Below are 27479 nucleotides of genomic sequence, written 5' to 3' on the forward strand. Positions count from 1 at the left end.
TGTAATGCCAATCCTGACCTTAAAAGGTTCATTGAAGGTTGTAACAGAGCCCATGAGCACCACACAAGAAACAAATACCTTTTTGATATTCTAAGAGTACGACTTAATCAAACTTGAAATGCTCTACATATCAAGGGACCCAGAATGTGGAATGACCTTCCCAACCATGTTAAAGACTGTACCTCTCTCAACCAGTTTAAGATACAAACTAAGCACTACCTAATTAACTCCCTGTATCCTACCTTACCCCTATAATGTCATCCAATGTCTGTTATTTTAAACAATTCTGTTTGTCGACCAAATTGTATTTTTGCTGTTTTTCTGCCATGACCCCCCATTTTTTATTTTTATATTTTCTCAACACATTTTATACTTTAATCTCAATTAGTAATAAATTTTAGTATTTAGTGTTTTTCCTGCCCGAAACGCTTTGCGTAATAGTGGCTTTAGGCATTGTATGTACTAGCTCTATCTATAAATTCATCAATATTTGTATCACCCCTTGTATGTATGTACTTTACCTGAATAAACATTTGAATTTGAATTTGAATTTGAATATGTAAATTTCACTCGCATAAATCATACTTGACAAACTTTGATGGGATGAATATATTCTACCTTAACTATCTGTGAGAACCAAGTAATTACTAGGTCCGTAACACAGCACAACACCACAGCTGTGATGGTGATGACAGTGGTACAGTGAACTAGAGTGGCAGCACAACACCACAGTAGTGATGGTGATGGTACAGTGAACTAGAGTGGCAGCACAACACCACAGTCCACCACAGTCACCTCCGTGATGTCACTGTGGTTGACTGCTGCCCTCACCACACCTAGACCACTCACCACCTCACCGAAGACATGTGACCACTGGCGACCACCCCGACGGTCCCTGGTGGTGATGGCGAACTGGGCACTCCAGACACTATCTAGCCACCTGCACCACACAGCTCCTGCCCGGCCTGACGCTGGGTACCGCCCTTCTAGGTTAGGCAGCAACGGGGCTCCTCCCTCACCATCATTACTCTCGTAGTCACCACCATCCACACACTCTCCCGAGCGACCCTTGGCCCTCACCCACAACAGTTTAGTGTTGAGGTAGCTGGGGCCCCGCTGGCCCGTACACAACAACACAAACTGTCTGGCCAGCGGAGTGTCAGGGGTCAGCCGGATGGTGACCCGCCCTCTAGTTGACCCCGCCCACCCGAGGTCAAGGAACGCCAGGGTGCAGGAGGGGTCAAGCACGCCCACAACCTCACTCTCCTGCAGGAAATATAATAAATCACGCGGGAACCTGTATAGTAAATGTTATATATTAGTTATCACAACTCAGTGTCAGTAATGTCAGCACGACTACTGTGAGTAATAAAGTTACCTGGAGGGTGTGGGCGTGGGCGGGCGTGGGCTGACGCAGGAGTGGGTGGAGGTACAGCTGTCCGTCTTGTAGAGTTATCCTGGCGGAGCGGCGGCCATCTTGGTCTTCCTGGACGGCCAACACCCGGCCAGCCTCCACCAGCCTCTTGACGGGCTCACTCATCCTGCGGAGGTCCTCAGCCTGTGGACAGTGTCAGCCCCATTATCACCTGTGGACAGTGTCAGCCCCATTATCACCTGTGGTCAGTGTCAGCCCCATTATCACCTGTGGACAGTGTCAGCCCCATTATCACCTGTGGTCAGTGTCAGCCCCATTATAACCTGTGGTCAGTGTCAGCCCCATTATCACCTGTGGCCAGTGTCAGCCCCATTATCACCTGTGGACAGTGTCAGCCCCATTATCACCTGTGGTCAGTGTCAGCCCCATTATAACCTGTGGCCAGTGTCAGCCCCATTATCACCTGTGGCCAGTGTCAGCCCCATTATCACCTGTGATCAGTGTCAGAACCATTATCACCTGTGATCAGTGTCAGAACCATTATCACCTGTGGTCAGTGTAATCACCATTATCACCAATGATCAGTGTCAATCAGCACCATTATCACCTGTGGACAGTGTAATCACCATTATCACCAATGATCAGTGTCAATCAGCCCCATTATCACCTGTGATCAGTGTCAGAACCATTATCACCTGTGGTCAGTGTCAGCCCCATTATCAAATGTGGTCAGTGTCAGCACCATTATCACCTGTGGTCAGTGTCAGTACTATTATCACCTGTGGTCAGTGTCAGCCCCATTATCACCTGTGGTCAGTGTCATCCCCATTATCACCTGTGGTCAGTGTCAGCACCATTATCACCTGTGGTCAGTGTCAGTACTATTATCACCTGTGGTCAGTGTCAGCCCCATTATCACCTGTGGTCAGTGTCATCCCCATTATCACCTGTGGTCAGTGTCATCCCCATTATCACCTGTGGTCAGTGTCAGCACCGTTATCATCTGTGGACAGTGTCAGCCCCATTAGTACTTGTGAACAGTATCAGCCCCATTATCACCAATGATCAGTGTCAATCAGCCCCATTATCACCTGTGGACAGTGTCAGCCCCATTATCACCTATGGTCAGTGTCAGCACCATTATCACCTGTGGTCAGTGTCAGTACTATTATCACCTGTGGTCAGTGTCAGCCCCATTATCACCTGTGGTCAGTGTCATCCCCATTATCACCTGTGGTCAGTGTCAGCACCGTTATCACCTGTGGACAGTGTCAGCCCCATTATTACTTGTGAACAGTATCACCCCCATTATCACCTGTGGTCAGTGTCAGCCCCATTATCACCTGTGGACAGTGCCAACACCATTATCACCTGTATTCAGTGTCAGCCCCATTATCACTTGTGGACAGTGTCAGCCCCATTATCACCTGTGGTCAGTGTCAGCCCCATTATCACCTGTGGTCAGTGTCAGCCCCATTATCACCTGTGGTCAGTGTCAGCCCCATTATCACCTGTGGTCAGTGCCAGCCCCATTATCACTTGTGGACAGTGTCAGCCCCATTATCACTTGTGGACAGTGTCAGCCCCATTATCACCTGTGGTCAGTGTCAGCCCCATTATCACATGTGGACAGTGTCAGCCCCATTATCACCTGTGGTCAGTGTCAGCCCCATTATAACCTGTGGCCAGTGTCATCTGTGGACAGTGTCAGCCCCATTATCACCTGTGGTCAGTGTCAGCCCCATTATAACCTGTGGCCAGTGTCAGCCCCCATTATCACTTGTGGACAGTGTCAGCCCCATTATCACTTGTGGACAGTGTCAGCCCCATTATCACCTGTGGTCAGTGTCAGCCCCATTATCACTTGTGGACAGTGTCAGCCCCATTATCACTTGTGGACAGTGTCAGCCCCATTATCACCTGTGGTCAGTGTCAGCCCCATTATCACCTGTGGACAGTGTCAGCCCCATTATCACCTGTGGTCAGTGTCAGCCCCATTATAACCTGTGGCCAGTGTCAGCCCCATTATCACCTGTGGTCAGTGTCAGCCCCATTATAACGTGTGGCCAGTGTCAGCCCCATTATCACCTGTGGTCAGTGTCAGCCCTATTATCACCTGTGAACAGTATCAGCACCATTATCACCTGTGGACAGTGTCAGCACCATTATCACCTGTGGACAGCGTCAGCACCAGTATCATCTGTGTACAGTGTCAACACCAATTTCACCTGTATACAGTGTCAGCACCAATATCATCTGTGGACAGTGTCAGCACCAGTATCATATATGGTGTTATGAACGCCAGGTAGCCTAGTAAAGCGAGTCAACTTGGTGAGAGTTATTCTGCCCACCTGAGCAGAGATTATGGAGTCAGGGGAAGAAAGTTAATTGAGTAATCTTCAGTGAATTATGACTGAGAAAAATGCAAGCAGAGGACAAGCATCTTATAGAAGATATTCGAAATGAGAAGTTGACATTTTATGACGTGATGTGAAACAGACGGAGGTCTGACGTGTCACTTGAGTTGCTACAGTCGTCAAGAATGAATGTACGTCGTTGACCTCCTGGGAAGAGAAAAGAATATAGTTCCCTGTTTAGTGGTTGATTGAAGGTTACTTGCTATCAGGTGTGAGGAAGCTGCAGGGACGTCGTACTTCATTTCTCAGTGATTTTGAAGATATTAGAAGCGACCTGAAGCCTAGTGTGTGTAGACTCTAATGTGTCTTATGTGGACTCAAATGTGAGATACTCCTTCGAGTGGAGGCAAGTAAGCAGGTGTTTCTGTGTGAAGCCTGTCAGGCGACTTTGTGGGTTCAAGTCAGGACTGAAAGAAGCTTTGAGAGACAATCCTAAAGGATTTTGTTGGACGACCAAGAGTAGCGTCATGTTGGAGTGTCAGAGGGCCAGTGTCGTCATGTCCTAAAAATCTGCAGTAAACTCACTTAATTAGTTGATAGATAAAGTACTTTACCGTAATATTATGTATATATTTCTATTTATGTGTTTTCTTGTAATAAATATTTTTCTGTTGACAACTGATTTTTGCTCTTGTCCTGGGTGAGGTTTCAGAGAGAAAGAGAGAGAGAGAGAGAGAGAGAGAGAGAGAGAGAGAGAGAGAGAGAGAGAGAGAGAGAGAGAGAGAGAGAGAGAGAGAGAGAGAGAGAGAGAGAGACGGAGAGAGAGAGAGAGAGAGAGAGAGAGAGAGAGAGAGACGGAGAGAGAGAGAGAGAGAGAGGGAGAGAGAGAGAGAGAGAGAGAGAGAGAGAGAGAGAGAGAGAGAGAGAGAGAGAGAGAGAGAGAGAGAGAGAGAGAGAGAGAGAGAGAGAGAGAGAGAGAGAGAGAGAGAGAGAGAGAGAGAGAGAGAGAGAGAGAGAGAGAGAGAGAGAGAGAGAGAGAGAGAGAGAGAGAGAGAGAGGAGAGAGAGGGGGAGAGAGAGAGAGAGAGAGAGAGAGAGAGAGAGAGAGAGAGAGAGAGAGAGAGAGAGAGAGAGAGAGAGAGAGAGAGAGAGAGAGAGAGAGAGAGAGTGAGAGGGAGAGAAACAGTTGCATATTGGTTGACAGAGATCAGTAATAACCCCAAATAAAGGTGACATTTAACCCCTCTCCAAGTATACAGTGATTGCAAGGTGATCTCCCAACTTATTATATGCACTCCAGTGTCCATAGCTGATTGATTGACAACAGTAACAGTACGGCTGCCGTGGTCGGTCTTATTTTATCCCATAGTTAGGGTCTCTGTTTGTCAGTAAGTAAAGTATCAGTTAAGTTCGGTATCCAGTTTCTAAAACTCCCAACCCCTGATAATGGACAGCGTCAGCAACAGCGTCAGCACCATTACCAACGGGCAGGGTCAGCATCACTACCAGTGTACAGCATCGGCATCATTACCAGTGGACAGTGTCATTCCTCATTATCATCTGTGGACAGTGTCAGCACCATTATCACATGTGGACAGTGTCAGTCCCTTTAACACCTGTTGACAGAGTTAGCCCCATTATCGCACGTGGAAATGTTTGCCCTTAAATTGTAAGGCAGTGGGTGTATAGCCAATCCAGGACCAGTAGGCCTCTGACGTCATTCCCATAGAGCGGAAGTGACCGTTATCAAGTAAGCAGTACGTTTCTCACAGACCTATAGCTAGGTGGGACCCCAGGACCTCGGTGCTCTACATCTATCTTAAGTACCTTACTCAATAAACTACTTGAAGTGAACCAGTGTGTATCTCTTCTCAACCAGACAAGCACGGACAACACGGTAACCAATACTGGTAGCAGCAGTGGGTTTGATTTTTTTTTCTCAGCCCCAAAATCAAGTAACCTCCCCACGCCATCCACAGCTGTTGGTCGGTTTCGGCTGTTGGTCCGAAAACCATAACAAATGCAGTGTTCCCACAGGACTATTATATTATGAGGAAAGAGAGAGAGAAGGAAGAGGTGGTGGTGGTGTAGCCACGTTGGTAAGAAAAGGCTGGGATTTTGAGGAGATGGTTGTTCAGGGATGTGAAGGTTTCAGTGACTACATAACAGGTACAATAACAACTGGAGGGCAAAACATTATAGTCGTAGTCATATATAATCCACCACCAAATGACAGAAGACCCAGACAGGAATATGATAGAAACAACATGGCCACCATTAACATAATAGAGAGAGCAGCTTCTGTTGCTAGCAGGAATGGATCTGGACTACTAATCATGGGAGAGTTCAACCATGGGAAGATAGATTGGGAGAACAGAGACCCGCATGGAGGACCAGAAACATGGAGAGCTAAGCTGCTAGACGTGGCAACAAGAAACTTTCTAAGCCAGCACATCAAAGAACCAACAAGAATGAAAGGAGAAGATGAACCAGCAATGCTTGATTTGATATTTACCCTAAATGAGTGGGACATAAGGGAAGTCAAGATGGAAGCACCCTTGGGAATGAGTGATCACAGTGTATTGAACTTTGAGTACCTGGTAGAGCCAGGAATTATCTCCCCCAAAAATGAACTAGGAAACAAAAGGCTGGCATACCGAAAGGGAAATTATGAGGAGATGAGAAACTTCCTAAGGGAAATACCTTGGGACACAGACCTCAGAGCTAAGTCCGTACAAGATATGATGGACTATGTAACCCAAAAGTGTCATGAGGCAGTAAGCAGATAAACCCTGGCCCTAAAGGAAAAATCCGAGAAGCAAAAGAAGAATCCATGGTATAATAGGGCACGTATGGAAGCGAAGAAACTGAACAAGAGGGCGTGGAGGAACTTCCGAAATAACAGAACACCAGGATTCAGAGAGAGATACCAGTGAACCAGGAATGAGTATGTCAGGGTGAGAAGAGAAGCAGAGAAAAGTTATGAAAATGATATAGCAAACAAAGCCAAGACCGAACCAAAGCTACTCCACAGTCACATCAGAAGGAAAACAACAGTGAAAGAACAGGTAGTGAAACTTAGAACAGGCGAGGACAGGTATACAGAGAATGACAAAGAGGTGTGAAAGAACTCAACAAGAGGTTCCAGGAGGTCTTCACAACAGAACAAGGTGAGGTCACTGTGCTAGGAGAAAGGGAAGTAAACCAGGCGGCCTTGGAAGGGTTTGAAATTACGAGAGAGGAGGTCAAGAGACACCTGCAGGATCTGGATGATAGAAAGGCTGTTGGTCCAGACGGGATCTCGCCATGGGTACTGAAAGAGTGTGCAGAGGCACTTTGCTTGCCACTCTCCATAGTGTATAGTAGGTCACTGGAGATGGGAGACCTACCAGAAATATGACTGATGGCGAATGTGGTCCCAATATACAAAAAGGGCGACAGGCAAGAGGCACTGAACTACAGGTCAGTGTCCTTGACTTGTATACCATGCAAGGTGATAGAGAAGATCGTGACAAAAAACCTGGTAACACATCTGGAGAGAAGGGACTTCATGACAAATCGCCAACATGGGTTCAGGGAGGGTAAATCTTGCCTGACTGGCTTAATAGAATTCTACGACCAGGTGACAAAGATTAAGGAAGAAAGAGAGTTCTGGGCGGACTGCATTTTCTTGGATTGTCGGAAAGCCTTTGACACAGTACGCATAAGAGGCTGGTACATAAGCTGGAGAGACAGGCAGGTGTAGCTGGTAAGGTGCTCCAGTGGGTAAGGGAGTACCAAAGCAATAGGAAGCAGAGAGTTACGGTGAGGGGTGGGACCTCCGATTGGTGTGAAGTCACCAGTGGAGTCCCACAGGGCTCTATACTCGGTCCTATCTTGTTTCTGATATGTGTAAATGATCTCCCGGAGGGTACAGATTCATTTCTCTCAATGTTTGCGGACGATGCCAAAGTTATGAGAAGGATTAAGACAGAAGAGGACTGTTTGAGGCTTCAAGAAGACCTAGACAAGCTGAAGGAATGGTCGAACAAATGGTTGTTAGAGTTTAACCCAACCAAATGTATTGTAATGTAATGAAGATAGGTGTAGGGAGCAGGAGGCCAGATACAAGGTATCATCTGGGAGAGGAAATTCTTCAGGAGTCAGAGAAAGAAAAAGACTTGGGGGTTGATATCACGCCAGACCTGTCTCTTGCAGCCCAAATCAAGAGGATAACATCAGCGGCATATGCCAGGCTGGCCAATATACGAACGGCATTCACAAACTTGTGTAAAGAATCATTCAGAACTTTGTATACCACATATGTCATGCCAATCCTGGAGTATGCAGCCCCAGCATGGAGTCCATATCTAGTCAAGGATAAGACTAAACTGGAAAAGGTTCAAAGGTTTGCCACCAGACTAGTACCCGAGCTGAGAGGTATGAGCTACGAGGAGAGACTACGGGGAATTAAACCTCACTTCGCTGGAAGACAGAAGAGTTAGGGGGGACATGATCACCACATTCAAGATTCTAAAGGGAATTGATAGGGTAGATAAAGACAGGCTATTTAACACAAGGGGCACACGCACAAGGGGGCACAGGTGGAAACTGAGCGCCCAAATGAGCCACAGAGATATTAGAAAGAACTTTTTTAGTGTCAGAGTGGTTGACAATTGGAATGCATTAGGAAGGGATGTGGTGGAGGCTGACTCCATACACAGTTTCAAATGTAGATATGATAGAGCCCAGTAGGCTCAGGAATCTGTACACCTGTTGATTGACGGTTGAGAGGCGGGACCAAAGAGCCAGAGCTCAACCCCCGCAAACACAACTAGGTGAGTACAACTATGTGACTAGGTGAGTACAGCCGCCACCGCCAGCCGCTACACCCACGCATCGTCAATATTCTCAAATATTGTACAATTTCGAGGTCCTGCCATCAACCACTGCTCTAGGTCAACGTTCTCAGAAGTAAGGCACGATATTTAGCAGCAAGAACGTTATTTCATCAGTGATGGGAGAGGACAATTCCAGCGCCAACCTTTTTGAATTTTCCACGCCATTTTGGGACCTCCTGAGCCACCCACCGCCACCCACAAGCCACGAGCAACAAGCTTTGTGTGCGTGTTTGCCTGTACTGTACCAGCTAGTGCAATCGTCGTCTCCAGTTTCAACTGATCATCGGATGTGTTGTGCAGTTTTTAAAGAACAATTTGTGTTAACCTGCATTTGAATGATGACGTCACCAGCTCCGCCACCAACATCACCGCCGCCACTCACCTCGCCACTGCTCCATCACCCATCAGTGAACTTTGAGAAGCTAGTGAGGATTACCTGTGCTCCTTTCGCCTTTCATCTTAACATCATCGTCTCTGCAATATCGTCGTCATTATTGTTACCATAGCATGTTGTTACGGTGCCCTCTCCTATTTCTGTCGTTTGCCTGCTTTAAGAGTCATATCAGCTCTCCCTACTGATTCTCTGAGGTTCAGGGAGTCTATTGATATATGTGGCGACCAGACTGGCTGTCAGTTAAGGGAGAAAGTTTCATTATAAGTTGGAGGTTGTGGAAGACAGCCGCCGTGACGTCACCGAGTGCCCCGGGTGGCGCCAACGTTAGAGTTGACCTGACCGTGAAGGCGAGAGGACGCACCTCGGTCAGCTCTCAAGGATTTGAGGCTCTACAAGCCTTTCTTAGTGGATTAGAGCTGGCTATCGCAGCCCATCTTACGTATTGGAGACCCCGCGCTTCTGGGAAGCAAAAAGGAACCAAGTTTATTGAGCAAAAGAGTGCCAAACTTGGAAAATATTCAGCGACGATGCTGGGCGGCGACGCTGGACGTTGAAGGCCTGGAAAGGTTTTGCGGGCAAGCCTACCTGTGACCGGGTCACATCCACTGAGGGTTTTGGAAGGATGACACCGTGCCGAGGACAAGGAGCAACGCCTTGTGGAAGGGGCGAGTGTGGGAAAATAGTGATTAGCTCAGCGCCCATCGATGAACCAGGATTGGGGTAGCTGAATCTCAGGGATTGTAACGGCGACGACGCGAAGGCTCCACGACACCTGAGGACCTGTGGAACGTTCCTGGATCGTCAAGGATCGACTCAGGAAGCGTGGGAACCTCACACCATCGAGGGACAGGCGTCGTGAGCCAGGAATGTAAGGTAGATCATTTTCCCTCCCATTACCCCTTGTGTGAGTTGGCTAGTTAGACCACAATATTTACTTATGTATGTGGCAACAGGACATTAATACTTTAGTAGTAGAATAGGCTGCAAGGCAGCTTGTATCCAGGACTGTCAGAGGGGACAGTGTGTATGGATGGCAGAACAGTGAAGAAGAGGTGCTGACGTGGTGAAGAGGCCCTCCTGTGAGGGAGTGTGGGACTCTTGTCTTTCTGCCCAGTTGAAGGAGGTTGGAGGTCGTGGAAGAAGAGGCTGACGATCTCCAGACTTATTATCCTTATTTTCATATTCATGTATTACTTGTGATTGTATGTGTGATCATGTAATTTGCATCAGTAAATTCACACCTTTATCATTGTGTTTAAGTATGCCTCCATTATAATATTTCTCTATGAGCATACACGAAGGTTATCATAGTACCACCTAGGGAACACTAAGTTCTCTATAGAAATTCTTATTGCCTGGAGAGTGGTAAAGACAGCATGGACTTATATAAAAGTGTACCCTTAGCCATCCGATCAGTATTAGTGTCTGAATGGTGCCAACTAGTAACGTAGTTGCTAGAGAGAGGTGAAGCCACACAGACCTTCCTGGGAGAGTACCCTGGGCCGACAGTCTAGTAGCAGATCTATGGGAGTAGCAATCTTCTGGCTACAAACAATATATAATACACCCACTGAACTACATTGCTGGGTTGCAGATATAATAACCCAGCTGGCCATCTTGTTAATAAGAAGATAGAGAAGACAGGCGGGAAAAGAGTTCCTGCAACCTTTTTGTCTGGCAGGCAAGACTCAGGGAGGTTATTGTTATAAGGTGAGCCTGAGTCTTCCTTCACTCCTCCACGGGTCTAGGCCGGAACTGTTAACAGCAGTTTCCCCGTGTTTGACTGAAGGGCTTCCAGGGTGAATCAGTGGCACCCCTCTTTTGTGGTGGAAGCAAAGACCTGCGGAGGTGGGCATTGTTGGTCCTCTCCTGTGTGACCAAGGAGACTCCGGTGAATCCCGGAGGTCGGAGGGGCTGACTATTCGGCCTTTTGAGCCCCTAGCAGCCGAGTGCTAGCAGAGCCCCGGCCCACCTCCACGTGACAGAGAACTGGCGACCTTGCCAGGATTCGAACCCCGGTAGCCAAGAACTGGGAACTTCGCCAGGAAGCGTGGATCAAGCTACAGTGTGGCCCAAATTTCAAGACAAGTGTTGCCAGGGTACTAATACAGTGTGGCCAGTGAATTCAGTAGTACTGTTACTCAACCAGCTAAGGGACTGAAACGGTGAAATTAGTGCCTACTAACTTGTCTGTGCTGTCGTGTATGCTCAATGATATAGAGATGGAGGAGGACAAAGTAAAGAAATTTATTGACACAAGGGACGAGAGAATTTTGGAGGAGTGTACCAAGGCCCAGCTCCAACAAGTGGCAAACCACTTTGGGATCAGGTTGAGGACGACTAAGGTAGCGGAGCGAAGGATAGAGATCATGGCGCAGCTCACAGCTCGAGAGGAGGCGACGGGAGAGGAGCCATCTCAAGAGGAACCGTCCCGAGGAGAGCCGTCGCAAGGTGAACCGTCCCAACTAGAGCCACCCCAAGCACCTACCAGTGTGGAGAGAATTCACAGTGAACATGGGAGCAGTGGAAGGTCCAGCTGTAGTAAGAGGAGCCTGCAACTGGAAATAATGAAGATGCAACTGGAAGCCCAGCTGCGACGAGAGGAGAGAGAAGCACGGCTGCAGCTGCAGCGAGAGGAACGTGCAGCTGAGCTGCAGCGAGAGGAACATGAGCGAGAAGCACGGCTGAAGCTGCAGCGAGAGGAACGTGCAGCTGAGTTGCAGCGAGAGGAACGTGCAGCTGAGCTGCAGCGAGAGGAGCGAGAAGCTCGGCTGCAGCGAGAAGAAGGAGAGAGACAACTGCGACTGGAGGAGATAAAGGCATAGAAAGAAGTCGAATTGCGTCGCGTTGAACGTGGTCTGCCCTCACTACCTGCACGGCGGGATGACCTCAAGGTAAGGGAACGTGACTTGCCTACGTTCGTATCACAAGAAGCTGAGGCGTTCTTCGAACACTTTGAACGGATAGCAACTCTGAAGGAGTGGCCGGAAGATGATTGGGCTGCTCTGGTCCAGGGCAGGTTGACTGGTGAGGCCCGGGAAGCCTACAACATGCTGGACCTAGAGGAGAGTACCAGTTACGACGCGATTAAGAATGCAGTGCTCCACTCATTCCGGCTGACTCCGGAAATGTACCGGAAGCGGTTCAGAGAGTGTACAAGATCGTCGGGAAAGACTTACGCCGAGACCGCCAGGGATATGGAACGGAAATTCCTACGATGGTTGAAGGCGGAGGAAGCGGAGTCGGCGGATGATATCAAACGACTGATAGTGATGGAGAGGTTTATGTCAATGCTTCATCCTGAGTTGCGAGTAAGGGTGAGAGAAGCAGGTATTAAGGACCTGAAGGCTGCAGCGGACCGAGCCGACATGCTGGAGGAGGCACTATATCTCAGGAGGGAGGGGCCGCCCAGACACTCGCCTTACCCCAGGTCGGGAGGGAACTTTAGGGGTTCAGGAGGGGCGAGGACGGGTGGGGACTCTCCCAAGAGTAGTGTGCCCGATGAAGTAACCCAGTTCAAGAGCTCAAGGGATGCGGAGAGCTGTGAGCAGTGGACCTAGCTCGGGAGCAAGTGCTGCAGTCCCGGACACGACGACAGGGAGTCCGAGTAGGACCCAGGGGACGTCTGCAAGTGGTACCGCCAGAGGGACTGGCGAGTGGCCGCCCAGGGGAGGCAGCCGATGCTTCAACTGTGGTGTGAGAGGACATTATGTCCGCGAGTGTGAGGAGCACCAAAGGAATATGGGACTAATGTTGGAAGAGGAGAGAGTGTTTGTTCACACCCCATATTATAGTGGACCCAACGTGAATGGTTGGGAAATGAAGTTGGGTGAACATCCCTTCGTTTTCGAGGCCAACATGAAGTTTGAAAAGTCAGACCCAGTGGAGGTTGCCGTTCTTCGAGATACGGGTGCTGACATAAGTATGGTGACCAGGAGTATTCTCCCCAAGGAATTTAATGATTCACCTGTGGGAGTGGTGAGGATACGCAGTGTGGGGGAGGAATACAGGTTGCCACTTCACGAAGTACAGCTGATTGCCGACTGCGGAGTCGAGAAAGCTATAGTAGCTGTAGCCCCTAAATTACCCCTAGAGCATGTACAGTTGGTGCTGGGTAATGACCTCGGAGGAGGCAGGATACAACCCGATTGGGCCAGAAGTGCCTATGTTGCAAGCAGCGGTACAACCCTGCCAGGTGAGGTATCGGTCGTTCCAGATGGTAGTGAGGAAGCCGACTTCGCCAGGGGAAACGTCGCCAGAGACGACGACAACGAGGGCGAGAGTGCAGAGAGGTCGTCAGAGATCGTGGAAAACCCCGACGGGGACCTCCGACTAAGCCTGATGATGCGTGTGGAGGAGTGGCGAGGAGCAGCTGTACAAACGCCTGGGGCGGTGAAGAGGCTGCAGACCGCACTCCCTCCACACAGAAACGTGAATAAAGTAAGCTCAGTGGATGAGCGAACGGCAGTGAGGGGCAGAGTGGAGGAGCCACGACGCAGTGCACCCTATGCCAGCCAGATGAATAGTGGTAGGTGCAAGATGAACCACCATGGTGAGGTGAGCCACAGGGAGGTGGATGAGCCCAACCACGAACCGAAGAAGACGTCTGTAGGGAAGAGAATCTCATGGAGGAGTGAAAATGTTCGTTGGGAAAGAAGGAGCGAATGGTATAGGAAAGGCAATGCGAAGAAAGCAGGGAATAGGTACACCCAGGGTAGGCGCCAGCCTAACCAGAGGGGCATTGGGCCATCGCAAAAGCCTAGTGAGGAAGAGAGGCAGCTGCTGGATGGAGTACAGGTGACAAGTGTCACTGTGGGGAGACAACGCACCTATGGGAGAAGAGGAACCGAGAAGAGAGAAGATTGGCGAAGAGGAGCTCATGAGAGGAAACATGGAGTACCTGTAGGACGCAGTGGAAGTGCAAGACTATCTCGGAGTGCACGACGCGGTGGAGGCGCTGCATGCACTGAATCTTACAGTGGTAACGAGCCGTTGGAGTACACTCGTAACCACGGAGAGAGGATTTCTTGTAGGTGTTCAGGGAACACCCATCACACCCGGTCCTATGTGAGGTGGAGATATAATGAGGCAAGTGACTGGCAAGGTGGTACGAGCCACGTCACCAACTGGAGGAGTGACACTTCAGGAACGGAGGGAGCAAGAGCATAGGTTGCCCTTTTGAGTGCTGCTCTTCCGATATGACTCTTATTTTAAGGGGAGGGGTATGTTACGGTGCCCTCTCCTATTTCTTTCGTTAGCCTGCTTTAAGAGTCATATCAGCTCTTTCAACTGATTCTCTGAGGTTCAGGGAGTCTATTGATATATGTGGCGACCAGACCGGCTGCCAGTTAAGGGAGAAAGTTACATTATAAGTTGTAAGTAAGGGGAAATTGGCGCCCTGATATAAAATGAAAGAGTATCCCCTACTGCAGATATGACTTTTGGAAGGGACACTAGCCGATCGCGGATTGGCCGACTTAGGTCGCGGGCGACCAATCATGGCCCCGGGCGGCGCCAACGTCAGAGTTGACCTGACCGTGAAGGCGAGAGGACGCACCTCGGTCAGCTCTCAAGGATTTGAGGCTCTACAAGCCTTTCTTAGTGGATTAGAGCTGGCTATCGCAGCCCATCTTACGTATTGGAGACCCCGCGCTTCTGGGAAGCAAAAAAACCAAGTTTATTGAGCAAAAGAGTGCCAAACTTAAAAAATATTCGGCGACGACGCTGGGCGGCGACGCTGGAGGTTGAGGGCCTGGAAAGGTGTGGCGGGCAAGCCTACCTGTGACCGGGTCACATCCACTGAAGGTTTTGGAAGGACGACACCGTGCCTAGGGCAAGGAGCAATGCCTTGTGGAAGGGGCGAGTGTGGGAAAATAGTGATTAGCTCAGTGCCCATCGATGAACCAGGATTGGGGTAGCTGAATCTCAGGGATTGGAACGGCGACGACGCGAAGGCTCCACGACACCTGAGGACCTGTGGAACGTTCCTGGATCGTCAAGGATCGACTCAGGAAGCGTGGGAACCTCACACCATCGAGGGACAGGCGACGTGAGCCAGGAATGTAAGGTAGATCATTTTCGCTCCCATTACCCCTTGTGTGAGTAGGCTAGTTAGACCACAATATTTACTTATGTATGTGGCAATAGGACATTAATACTTTAGTAGTAGAATAGGCTGCAAGGCAGCTTGTGTCCAGGACTGTCAGAGGGGACAGTGTGTATGGATGGCAGGACAGTGAAGAAGAGGCGCCGACGTGGTGAAGAGGCCCTCCTGTGAGAGAGTGTGGGACTCCTGTCTTTCTGCCCAGTTGAAGGAGGTTGGAGGTCGTGGAAGAAGAGGCTGACGATCTCCAAACTTATTATCCTTATTTTCATATTCATGTATTACTTGTGATTGTATGTGTGATCATGTAATTTGCATCAGTAAATTCACACTTTTATCATTGTGTTTAAGTGTGTCTCCATTATAATATTTTTCTATGAGCATACACGAAGGTTATCATAGTACCACCTAGGGAACACTACGTTCTCTATAGAAGTTCTTATTGCCTGGAGAGTGGTAAAGACAGCACGGACCTATATAAAAGTGTACCCTTAGCCATCCGATCAGTATCAGTGCCTGAATGGTGGCAACTAGTAACGTGGTGGCTAGAGAGAGGTAAAGCCACACAGACCTTCCTGGGAGAGTACCCTGGGCCGACAGTCTAGTAGCAGATCTATGGGAGTAGCAATCTTCTGGCTACAAACAATATATAATACACCCACTGAACTGCATTGCTGGGGTGCAGATATAATAACCCAGCTGGCGACCTTGTTAAGAAGAAGATAGAGAAGACAGGCGGGAAAGGAGTTCCTGCAACCTTTTTGTCTGGCAGGCAAGACTCTGGGAGGTTACTGTTATAAGGTAAGCCTGAGTCTTCCTTCACTCCTCCACGGGTCTAGGCCGGAACTGTTAATAGCAGTTTCCCCGTGTTTGACTGAAGGGCTTCCAGGGTAAATCAGTGGCACCCCTTTTGTAGTGGAGGCAAAGACCTGCGGAGGTGGGCATTGTTGGTCCTCTCCTGTGTGACCAAGGAGACTCTGGTGAATCCCGGGAGTCGGAAGGGCTGAGTATTCGGCCTTTTGAGCCCCTAGCAGCCGAGTGTTAGCAGTGCCCCGGCCCACCCCCCGTGACAATATATATGTATATATATATATATATTAGTATATTTTGGTAGCAGTCTTTCCTGTAGACATATTTTATTAAATATGACCGAAAAAGTAAGATTAATAATTCTAACACGAATTTTCTCAATCTTTCGTACATTATGCTTCACTGTTGGAGGTAAATCAAAAATCACTTCTCCAAAATTCATTTTTATTTCTAGTCTAGTCTGACGCGACACGGGCGCGTTTCGTAAAACTTATTACATTTTCAAAGACTTCACAAATACACAACTGATTAGAACTTGCGTTTCCCTGATTTTATATCTACATTTGAGTGAGGTGGGAAGGGTGATGTGGCATTACATTTGAGTGAGGTGGGAAGGATGATGTGGCATTAGAGGATATTAATAGGGTATTAAAAGTATCAACACAAGACAGAACACGAAACAATGGATATTGAAAAGAAGTGTTTGTAGAAAGCCTATTGGTCCATATTTCTTGATGCTTCTATATTGGAGCGGAGTCTTGAGGTGGGTAGAATATAGTTGTGCAATAATTGGCTGTTGATTGCTGGTGTTGACTTCTTGATGTGTAGTGCCTCGCAAACGTCAAGCCGCCTGCTATCGCTGTATCTATCGATGATTTCTGTGTTGTTTACTAGGATTTCTCTGGCGATGGTTTGGTTATGGGAAGAGATTATATGTTCCTTAATGGAGCCCTGTTGTTTATGCATCGTTAAACGCCTAGAAAGAGATGTTGTTGTCTTGCCTATATACTGGGTTTTTTGGAGCTTACAGTCCCCAAGTGGGCATTTGAAGGCATAGACGACGTTAGTCTCTTTTAAAGCGTTCTGTTTCGTGTCTGGAGAGTTTCTCATGAGTAGGCTGGCCGTTTTTCTGGTTTTATAGTAAATCGTCAGTTGTATCCTCTGATTTTTGTCTGTAGGGATAACGTTTCTATTAACAATATCTTTCAGGACCCTTTCCTCTGTTTTATGAGCTGTGGAAAAGAAGTTCCTGTAAAATAGTCTAATAGGGGGTATAGGTGTTGTGTTAGTTGTCTCTTCGGAGGTTGCATGGCTTTTCACTTTCCTTCTTATGATGTCTTCGATGAAACCATTGGAGAAGCCGATATATCCATTGTTTCAATATCCATTGTTTCGTGTTCTGTCTTGTGTTGATACTTTTAATACCCTATTAATATCCTCTAATGCCACATCATCCTTCCCACCTCACTCAAATGTAATGCCACATCACCCTTCCCACCTCACTCAAATGTAGATATAAAATCAGGGAAACGCAAGTTCTAATCAGTTGTGTATTTGTGAAGTCTTTGAAAATGTAATAAGTTTTACGAAACGCGCCCGTGTCGCGTCAGACTAGACTAGAAATAAAAATGAATTTTGGAGAAGTGATTTTTGATTTACCTCCAACAGTGAAGCATAATGTACGAAAGATTGAGAAAATTCGTGTTAGAATTATTAATCTTACTTTTTCGGTCATATTTAATAAAATATATATATATATATATATATATATATATATATATATATATATATATATATATATATATATATATATATATATATATATATATATATATATACACATACACATATATGTGTATATCACGAAAATAAACACGTGATTAAGAATGTGACAATGTCAGACCACAGAGGAAAATGAAACAGGAATTTCCTTAAGTACTTTCGTATATTAAATACATCTTCAGAAGGAAGATGTATTAAATACATCTTCCTTCTGAAGATGTATTTAATATACGAAAGTACTTAAGGAAATTCCTGTTTCATTTTCCTCCGTGGTCTGACATTGTCATATACATATATATGTATGTTGTACCTAATAGCCAGAACGCACTTCTCAGCCTACTATGCAAGGCCCGATTTGCCTAATAAGTAAAGTTTTCATGAATTAATATATTTTCTCTAATTTTTTGCTCATGAAATGATAAAGCTACCCATTTCATTATGTATGAGGTCAATTTTTTTTTATTGGAGTTAAAATTGACGTAGATATATGACCGAACCTAACCAACCCTACCTAACCTAACCTAACCTATATAGGTTAGGTTAGGTTAGGTAGCCGAAAAAGTTAGGTTAGGTTAGGTTAGGTAGGTTAGGTAGTCGAAAAACAATTAATTCATGAAAACTTGGCTTATTATGCAAATTGGCCTTGCATAGTAGGGTGAGAAGTGCGTTCTGGCTACTAGGTACGACATGTATATTATATATATAAATATATTATATATATATATATATATGTCGTACCTAGTAGCCAGAACGCACTTGTCAGCCTACTATGCAAGGCCCGATTTGCCTAATAAGCCAAGTTTTCCTGAATTATTATATTTTCTTTAATTTTTTTCTTATGAAATGATAAAGCTACCCATTTCATTATGTAAGAGGTCAATTTTTTTTTATTGGAGGTAAAATTAACGTAGATATATGACCGAACCTAACCAACCCTACCTAACCTAACCTAACCTATCTTTATAGGTTAGGTTAGGTTAGGTAGCCGAAAACGTTAGGTTAGGTTGGGTTAGGTAGGTTAGGTAGTCGAAAAACAATTAATTCATGAAAACTTGGCTTATTAGGCAAATTGGGCCTTGCATAGTAGGCTGAGAAGTGCATTCTGGCTACTAGGTACGACATATATATATATATATATATATATATATATATATATATATATATATATATATATATATATATATTATTAAATATGACCAAAAAAGTAAGGTTAATAATTCTAACACAAATTTTCTCAATATTTCTTATGGTTCTTTTCACTGTTGATGGTAATTGAAAAATCAATTCTCCAAAATTCATTTTTATTTCTAGTCTGACGCGACACTTGAACGCGTTTCGTAATAACTTATTACATTTTCAAAGACTTTAGTTTATACACACACACACAACTATATCCTGCAAACACTAAACAGAGTTTAAACAGCTTTGATTTTATACCTGCATTTGGGTGAAGTGATATGTTACAACAGTTTTGGATGAGGTGAAAACAAACTTTTAACACAAGACAGAACACGAAACAATGGGTATAATATTTAGTAAGTTAAAGGGTAGAATGGAAGTAACTGCAAAGGGCCTATTGGCCCATATTTCTTGATGCTTCTATATTGGTGCGGAGTCTTGAAGTGGGTAGAATATAGTTGTGCATTAATTGGCTGTTGATTGCTGGTGTCGACCTCTTAATGTGTAGTGCCTCGCAGATATCAAGCCGCCTGCTATCGCTGTATCTACCGATAATTTCCGTGTTTTTTTCAACACGGAAAATGAAAGTTTGATTCTAAGAATTATTATTCTTACTTTTTCGGTCATATTTAATAATATATGTCTACAGGAAAGACTGCTACCAATATATATATATATATATATATATATATATATATATATATATATATATATATATATATATATATATATATATATATAGTTTTTGCTGGGGTTGCAAAGACAAAAAGGTTGCAGGAACTCCTTTCCCGCCTGTCTTCTCTATCTTCTTCTTAACAAGGTCGCCAGCTGGGTTATTATATCTGCACCCCAGCAATGCAGTTCAGTGGGTGTATTATATATTGTTTGTAGCCAGAAGATTGCTACTCCCATAGATCTGCTACTAGACTGTCGGCCCAGGGTACTCTCCCAGGAAGGTCTGTGTGGCTTTACCTCTCTCTAGCCATTTCTCAGGGATTTCTCAAGGCCAGGGATTTCTCAAGGAATTGGGGTCCAAGCTCATTGACGTCACCAGAGACCCAAGGGCTTCCAGTTTTTTATTTCAGCGTCTCAGTGTGGCGATCCAGAGGGGAAATGCTTGCTGCGTCCTCGGTTCCTGTCCAGAAGCGGAGGAGCTTCAAGAGATCCATAACCTTTAGGCATTTGTCTTGTATGTTTTGTAACCTTTAAATACACAATAAAGGAAAAAAAAAAAAAAAAAAAAAAGGGAAGGGGGTGGTAGGAGAAAAGCACACAGAAACTGTATTGGAGGGGACCCACATTCCCTCCAATGCGTTATGTGTGGTTTCCTCCGAGGCTATGGGTCCCCCTTCTTCCAGCCAGAGGTGGTACTCCCTTCCCTATTGTATGTATTTAAAAAAAAAAAAAATATATATATTATATATATATATATATATATATATATATATATATATATATATATATATATATATATAATATATATATATAATATATATATATATATATAATATATATATATAATATATATATATAATATATATATATAATATATATAACAGGTACGCCTTAACACCAGTCACCTTATGCCAGTTGCTGGAAGGCTTCTGTGCTGGCTAGGGTTCGAGTCTCCTGGTGGGAAAGTGTTCTAAAGTTGTATACTTCACTCTCGTGTTTAGGAGAGTTGTGCCATAAAATATATATATATATATATATTATATATATATATTATATATATATATTATATATATATATATATATATATATATATATATATATATATATATATATATATATATATATATATATATATATTTATGATCGATGTTCCCTTCGGGAATCTTAATTTTAAGATGAATAGGAAAACCAGGGATATACTGAACATCTTGTATCAGAATCTTTACTTTAAAAAACATAACGTTTCGAATACTTCTCGTATTCATCATCAGATCTAAAAGAAAAAACAGAAATCACAATCAAATAGCTGGTAAACAAAGAACTCATACTGAATATAATTGTCTATCAAAGAAAGGAAAATGCTTAAAAAACAAAACACTTAAGCGCTCTTAAAGTGATCAATACAAATAAAACTTAATAACTGTCACATATATTAAAACTAATTTAAAATCCATTACACTACAAGATGAAATTTATAACTACTAAAACAAACCATTCTATTAAACTTACGTGAAGTGATCAGAAGTGAAACTTGATACCTGGTACATAGATACTAAACACTATAACAAATATTTATATAATGACTACAAATCTACAAAAAATGTATGTAAAATACAAACAGAATAAACGACAATTATAAAGTACTAACCAAAATCTTATAAAAAACTCGAATATTAAATAAAATTAAATACCAAAAAATGTATTATATATCCTAAATAAAAGATTATATTAATGTACAATGATAAGACTTGAAATAAGTAAGAAAGGGCAAAGACATGGTAAACTAAACAAAATTAAACTACCAAAATAAACTAAAAATCAAATTACAGGGCCTACTGTGCACTATACAGTGTACAATTGAACAGCTGAAAGGTTGCTATTTAACAGAGGCCGCAGCTCCTTTATATATAAGGATTCCATTACTCTCAAATCTGACTGGCCATTCATACAAGTGTCCAGAATTTTAAAATCAGATTCCAGCAGAGAATGATCAAACTCATAACAATGGTTTCTAATCTCCGAAAATACTGGTTTAGACAATGGTAATCCAGTCCTAAAAGATAATCCCCGGTGCTCAAGTATCCTAATCTTAAAGTTCCGAATGGAACTCCCGACATATCCAGCATTACAGCTGGAACAATTTAACATATATACGACATTTGAGCACAAGGGGGTAGGCACTTTATCTTTAAATTTAAAATAAGAGCCTATGGTATTTGTGTTGACAAAAATAAATCTAAAGTCTACTCTAGGATAACACTGCTGCAACAGTCTCCTCAAACGACTCCTTACAGAAAAGCTAATAGTGCCATAAAATGGTAATTTAATATATTTAAGATCCCTTTCCACTGTAGTAATCCTACACGATGGGTGAAACTTCTTATTTAAGAAATTCCTTATAAAAGTATAAACCATATGCACAGGATAACCATTATTTGAAAAAAATTTCACAAGAAAATTAATTTCCTGATCAAAGTTATTCCAATTAGAACATAAAACAAAGGCCCTATTCAGTAGAGTGTTAATAGCATTTTTCTTAAAAATATCCTGAACAATGGAATTAAAATTTAAACCTAAACCAGTAAAGGTTGGTTTCCTAAAAACATTAGTGTTGAACCCATTAAGGTTATTCACTTTTACATCAAGAAACGACAATGAATTATCAACTTCACACTCTGCAGTAAACCGTATATTACTATGTTGTGCATTAAGATACTCTCTAAATTTCTCAATATGACATTGGTCCCTAAACAACAAAAAAGTGTCATCTACATATCTCCTGTACAAGACTGGTTTAAAGGCCGAAGGACAATTATCAAGCCAATTTATTTCGTGAAAACTCAAAGGCTTTCTGACAATCCAAAAATAGGCAATCTGCCCACCCTTCTCTTTCTTGCCTTATTTTTGTTGCCTGGTCATAGAATTCAAGTAACCCTGTGAGGCAGGACCTGCCATCCCTGAACCCATGTTGATGTTGTGTTACAAAGTTCTTTCGCTCCAGGTGCTCCACTAGCTTTCTTCGCACAATCTTCTCCATCAGCTTGCATGGTATGCAGGTTAGGGACACTGGCCTGTAATTCAGTGCCTCCTGTCTATCCCCTTTCTTGTATATCAGGACTACGTTAGCTGCTTTACAAATTTCTGGCAGTTCCCCCTGTTGCCAGTGATTTGTTATACACTATGGAGAGTGGTAGGGACAGTTCTTCTGCTCCTTTAGTATCCAACGGGAGATTCCATCTGGGCCTATAGCCTTTGTCACATCCAACTCTAGTAAACACTTCCTTACTTCCCTGCTGGTAATCTCAAACTCTTCTAGTGGTTCCTGGTTAGCTATTCCCTCTCATCTCTGGGATTTCTCCTTGCTCTAAGGTGAAGACCTCCTGGAATTTCGTATTCAGTTCCTCACACACTTCCTTGTCATTTGTAGTGAATCCTTCTGCCTCTATCCTTAATTTCATAACTTGTTCCTTTACTGTTATTTTTCTCCTGATGTGGCTATGCAGCAATTTAGGCTGAGTCTTTGCCTTGCTTGCGATGTCATTTTCGTATTGTCTTTCTGCCTCTCTTCTCATCCTGACATATTCATTCCTGGCATTCTGGTATCTTTCTCTGCTCTCCAGTGTCCTGTTATTCCTATAGTTTCTCCATGCCCTTTTACTTTGCTGCTTAGCTAGCCTACATCTCTGATTAAACCATGGGTTTCTCATCTTCATTTCACTGTTTTCCTTTTGGGCTGGGACAAACTTGCTTGCTGCATCCTTGCACTTATGCGTGATGTAGTCCATCATATCTTGGGCCGTCCTTTTCCTGAGCTCTGTTTCCCATGCTATATCTGTTAGGAATTTTCTTATCTCCTCATAGTTTCCCTTTCGGTATGCTAACCTTTTGGTTTTGGTATCCCTCCTCGAGTTCAATAACCCTTCTTCAATCAGGTACTCAAATACCAATACACTGTGGTCGCTCATTCCTACTGGGCCCTCAAAACTGATTTCTCTTATGTCAGAGTTGTTCAGGGTGAAGACCAGGTCGAGTCTCACTGGATTGTAATTTCCTCTCATCCTTGTGGGTTCTCTGACATGCTGGGTTAAAATGTTTCTAGTCACCACCTCCAGTAGTTTGGCTCTCCACGTATCCTTGCCTCCATGCGGTTCCTTGTTCTCCCAGTCAATCCTTCCGTGATTGAAGTCCCCCATGATGAGCATGTGGGATCTATTTCTACAGGCAGAAGAGGCTGCCCTCTCAATTATAGTGTTAGCTGCCATGTTGTTGTTTTCGTACTCTTGACTGGGTCTTCTGTCATTTTGTGGAGGGTTACATATTACTGCTACTACTATTCTTGGTCCTCCCATTGTCATGGTGCCTGCTATGTAGTCTCTGAAACCCTCACAGCCCGGGATAGCCATCTCCTTAAAACTCCATTCCTTTTTCATGAGTAGGGCCACTCCGCCTCCTCCCCTACCTTCCCTCTCTTTCCTTATTTCTGTGTACTCCTGGGGAAACACGGCATTCGTTATGATTCCAGAGAGTTTTTTTTCAGTGAGTCCGATTACATCTGGGTTCACTTCTTGTGATCTTTCCCTTAGTTCACTTGCCTTGCTTGTGATCCCATCTATGTTCTAGTACATTACCCTGAAACTGACTCTCTTCTGCTTCTCCTCTGGGGGGGACCTGTGGGGTCTGGGGTGAGGGGGAGCTGGGAGGATCTGGTACGGGGAGACTGGTGGAGGAGGAAGGGCTTGAGGGGGTGGGTGAGAGGGGGAGGGTTGGGGGGGTGAGAGGGGGAAGGTTGAGGGGGGTGAGAGGGGGAGGGTTGGGGGATGGGGGGCAGTAAAGGGGGAAGGGCTTGGGAGGCGTGGGAGGAAAAGGAAGGCTCAGGTGGGTGAGGAAGAGGGGAGGGTTTTGGGGAGTGGTGGAGAGGGGAAGGCTTAGGTGGGGTGGGGGAGAGTGGAGGGCTTGTGGGTGGGAGAGACTTGAGGGCATGTGGGAGAAGGGAGGGCTTGGGGGATGGGGGAGAAGGAAGGTATGCCTGTTGAATTCAATAGCAGTATCAGAGGCTGAAAGCAGACCATCGTCTGCTTTCAACAGATCATTTGACCCAATAGTGACCCAACAGATCACTTTAGATGCTCAGAGTGTAAGAACACTGTGTTAAAATTCTATTAACGTATTGTAAAGTTAGGATGTTAGTTATATTTAGAACTGCATAGTGGCAGTTAATTATTATATTGGAGGATAAGTAAATGTTACTGAACGATCAGTTGTTCACACCGGCAAAAAGCCGCATGAGAAAAATCAGTCTTCTCTAACTACACTCAGGGGTGGTCGGACATAGTTTTGTGTGGCTCTCCCTTTTTAACCTCCTTCCATTCTATTCTATTCTCTCCTTAATCTTCACTATACCAGGTTAAGTAAAATACCATTGTTGTTACGTGCCCCTAGATCTTCTAAGTGTAAATTTGTCTGTGTTCTCAAGTCAATTATTTTGAGTTCCAAGTGTTTAGTTGTTTTGAGCTGACAAGTGAACACGTGTTGCGTGTTAAAGATATTAAGTTCATTGGTATGTACTGTCTTGTAAGGAACGTAGACTTTACCTATACTTTGCTGTGTGTAACTCTCGTCTCCTGCCTATATGGAGTCAAAAAAGTATTGTAAGATCGAGGAGGTAAAGTATATGTTGCACTTGGCGGTTTAGGGTTAATAAATTATATTAAAGCAAATGTTAACGGGAGTTTCCATCACCCCTTTGTGATGAGAGTTAGGTGATCTATGCTAGACGATAGACCATTTTTGGTATTATTTCTTTGGCTGGGAATTGTTTTCCTGGGGGCCGGCCCTGTCCTAAACCCCCATTGGGTGGAACTCCCTTACCTTGAGTTTAACCCCAACAGAGCACCCAATCTTGTAACACACACAACCTGTGTTTTATAGATCCCAGACAGTCGCAAGGAACATTTCCCATCCCACACAACTGTATTTCCTAGGGCCCTCATCCCTCACAGCTGTGTTTTCCAGGTCCAAGGCTGGAACGAGGAACATCCCACAGCTGTGTTTTCTAGGGCACAGGCAGTCACAAAGACTATTTATCATCCCATACAGTTGTGTTTTCTAGGGCCCAGGCAGTCACAAGGAATATTTCTCATTCCTTAAAGCTGTGTTTTCTAGGACCCAGGCAGGCACAAGGAATATTTCTCATTCCTTAAAGCTGAGTTTTTCAGGTACCAGGCAGGCAAGGAATATTTTTCATCCCACACAACTGTGTTTTCTAGGGGACCAGGCAGGCACAGGGAACATCACATATAGCTGGGTTCTCATGGAACATTCCTCATCCTACACAGTTATGTTTCTAGGTTACAAGCAGGCACAAGGTTCACCTCACTTCCCACACAGCTGTGTTTACTAGAGTTCAGGTAGGCACAAGGCACATTTCTCATCCCACACAGCTGTGTTTACTAGAGTTCAGGTAGGCACAAGGCACATTTCTCATCCCACACAGCTGTGTTTACTAGAGTTCAGGTAGGCACAAGGCACATTTCTCATCCCACACAGCTTTGTTTTCTAGGTCATAAGTAGGCACCAGGAACATTTCTCCTCCCACACTGCTGTGTTCTCTAGGGGCCCAGACAACCACAAGGAACATTTCTCATCCCACACAGATGTGTTTTCGAGAGACCAGGCAGACATAAGGAACATTTCTTATTTTACACAACTAAGCTTTCTAGGTCCCAGAAAGCACGAGGAACAGTTCTCGTCCCACGCAGCTGTGTTTTCTAAGGCGCATGTAAGCACATGGAACATCCCAAACAGCTGTGTATTTTAGGGACCTGGCAGACACAAGGAACATTTCTAATACAAAACAGATGTGTTTTCTAGGGCCAAGGAAGGCACATGAAACATTTCTCATCCCACAAAGCTGTGTTTCCAGGACCCAGGCAGACACATGGAACATGTCTAATAGAAAACAGATGTGTTTTTTAGAGGCCAAGGAAAGCACACGGAACATCCCAAACAGCTGTGTTTGCTTGGTGGCCATGGCACTGGATGACTCTTTTTTTATTTTTTTTCGTTGCGCCCAGGCAGTCCCAAGGAACATTTATCATTCCTCACAGCTGTGTTTTATAGGACCCAGGCATGCAGAAGGAACATTTCTCATAAAGACTGTGTTTGCTAGGGCTGAGGCAGGCACAAGGAACATTTCACATCTCACACAGCATACGAGGGGGGCCTCGTAGCCTGGTGGATAGCGCGCAGGACTCGTAATTCTGTGGCGCGGGTTCGATTCCCGCACGAGGCAGAAACAAATGGGCAAAGTTTCTTTCACCCTAAGTGCCCCTGTTACCTAGCAGTAAATAGGTACCTGGGAGTTAGTCAGCTGTCACGGGCTGCTTCCTGGGGTGTGTGTGTGTGTGTGTGTGGTGTGGGAAAAAAAAAAAAAAAAGTAGTTAGTAAGTTAGTAGTTAGTAAACAGTTGATTGACAGTTGAGAGGCGGGCCGAAAGAGCAAAGCTCAACCCCCGCAAAAACACAACTAGTAAACACAGCAGTTATTTATTTGTTAGAGTGTTAATGGTTGGCTGGTTAGTTCAGGATATCGCCAATGTTTTAACTATTAAAATCGCCATAAGATAAGATTTATTACGGAAAGGAATCTGAATATTTTGTGATTGTGCAAACAATTAACGTTCTGAGCCAAACAACAAGGAATTGTAAATTTAATAGAAACATGAACTTACAGTCACTTGTGTCTGAGGAGCTCCTTCAGTCACTTTCTGAACCTTCTCCATGATGGTGGAGGCTGAGTCTCTCAGGTGGATGGTGACACCCGCCTCTGTGGTCACCATCTCCAGGGCCTCCCTGATGGTCTCCTGCACCTGTCATTACCAACACAAACATTAATGGTGGAGGCTGAGTCTCTCAGGTGGATGGTGA

The 27479-nt window shown here is 44.7% G+C and overlaps 1 protein-coding gene across 1 annotated transcript; it reads right to left on the reverse strand.

The window, feature by feature from the left end:
- LOC138371932 (uncharacterized) lies at positions 1-27417 on the reverse strand. The gene is made up of 3 exons (XM_069336980.1): positions 27284-27417; positions 1379-1558; positions 1-1266 (listed from the first exon to the last, which is right to left on the reverse strand). The coding sequence occupies exons 1-3, from the start codon at positions 27389-27391 to the stop codon at positions 757-759; spliced, it is 798 nt and encodes a 265-aa protein (XP_069193081.1). The 5' UTR covers positions 27392-27417; the 3' UTR covers positions 1-756.
- Positions 27418-27479: the final 62 nt, after the last annotated feature.

Source organism: Procambarus clarkii, chromosome 37 (genome assembly GCF_040958095.1).
Source record: "Procambarus clarkii isolate CNS0578487 chromosome 37, FALCON_Pclarkii_2.0, whole genome shotgun sequence".
Classification (NCBI taxonomy): Eukaryota; Metazoa; Arthropoda; class Malacostraca; order Decapoda; family Cambaridae; genus Procambarus; species Procambarus clarkii.

Excerpts from the sequence above, each read along its gene's own strand:
- LOC138371932 (XM_069336980.1), bottom strand. The coding sequence starts at position 27,391 with ATGGTGACCACAGAGGCGGGTGTCACCATCCACCTGAGAGACTCAGCC. Across the intron at positions 1,559-27,283 it reads CTCCTCAGACACAAGTGACT|GCTGAGGACCTCCGCAGGAT; the intron begins GTAAGTTCATGT and ends CACTGTCCACAG. Across the intron at positions 1,267-1,378 it reads CCCACGCCCACACCCTCCAG|GAGAGTGAGGTTGTGGGCGT; the intron begins GTAACTTTATTA and ends TATTTCCTGCAG.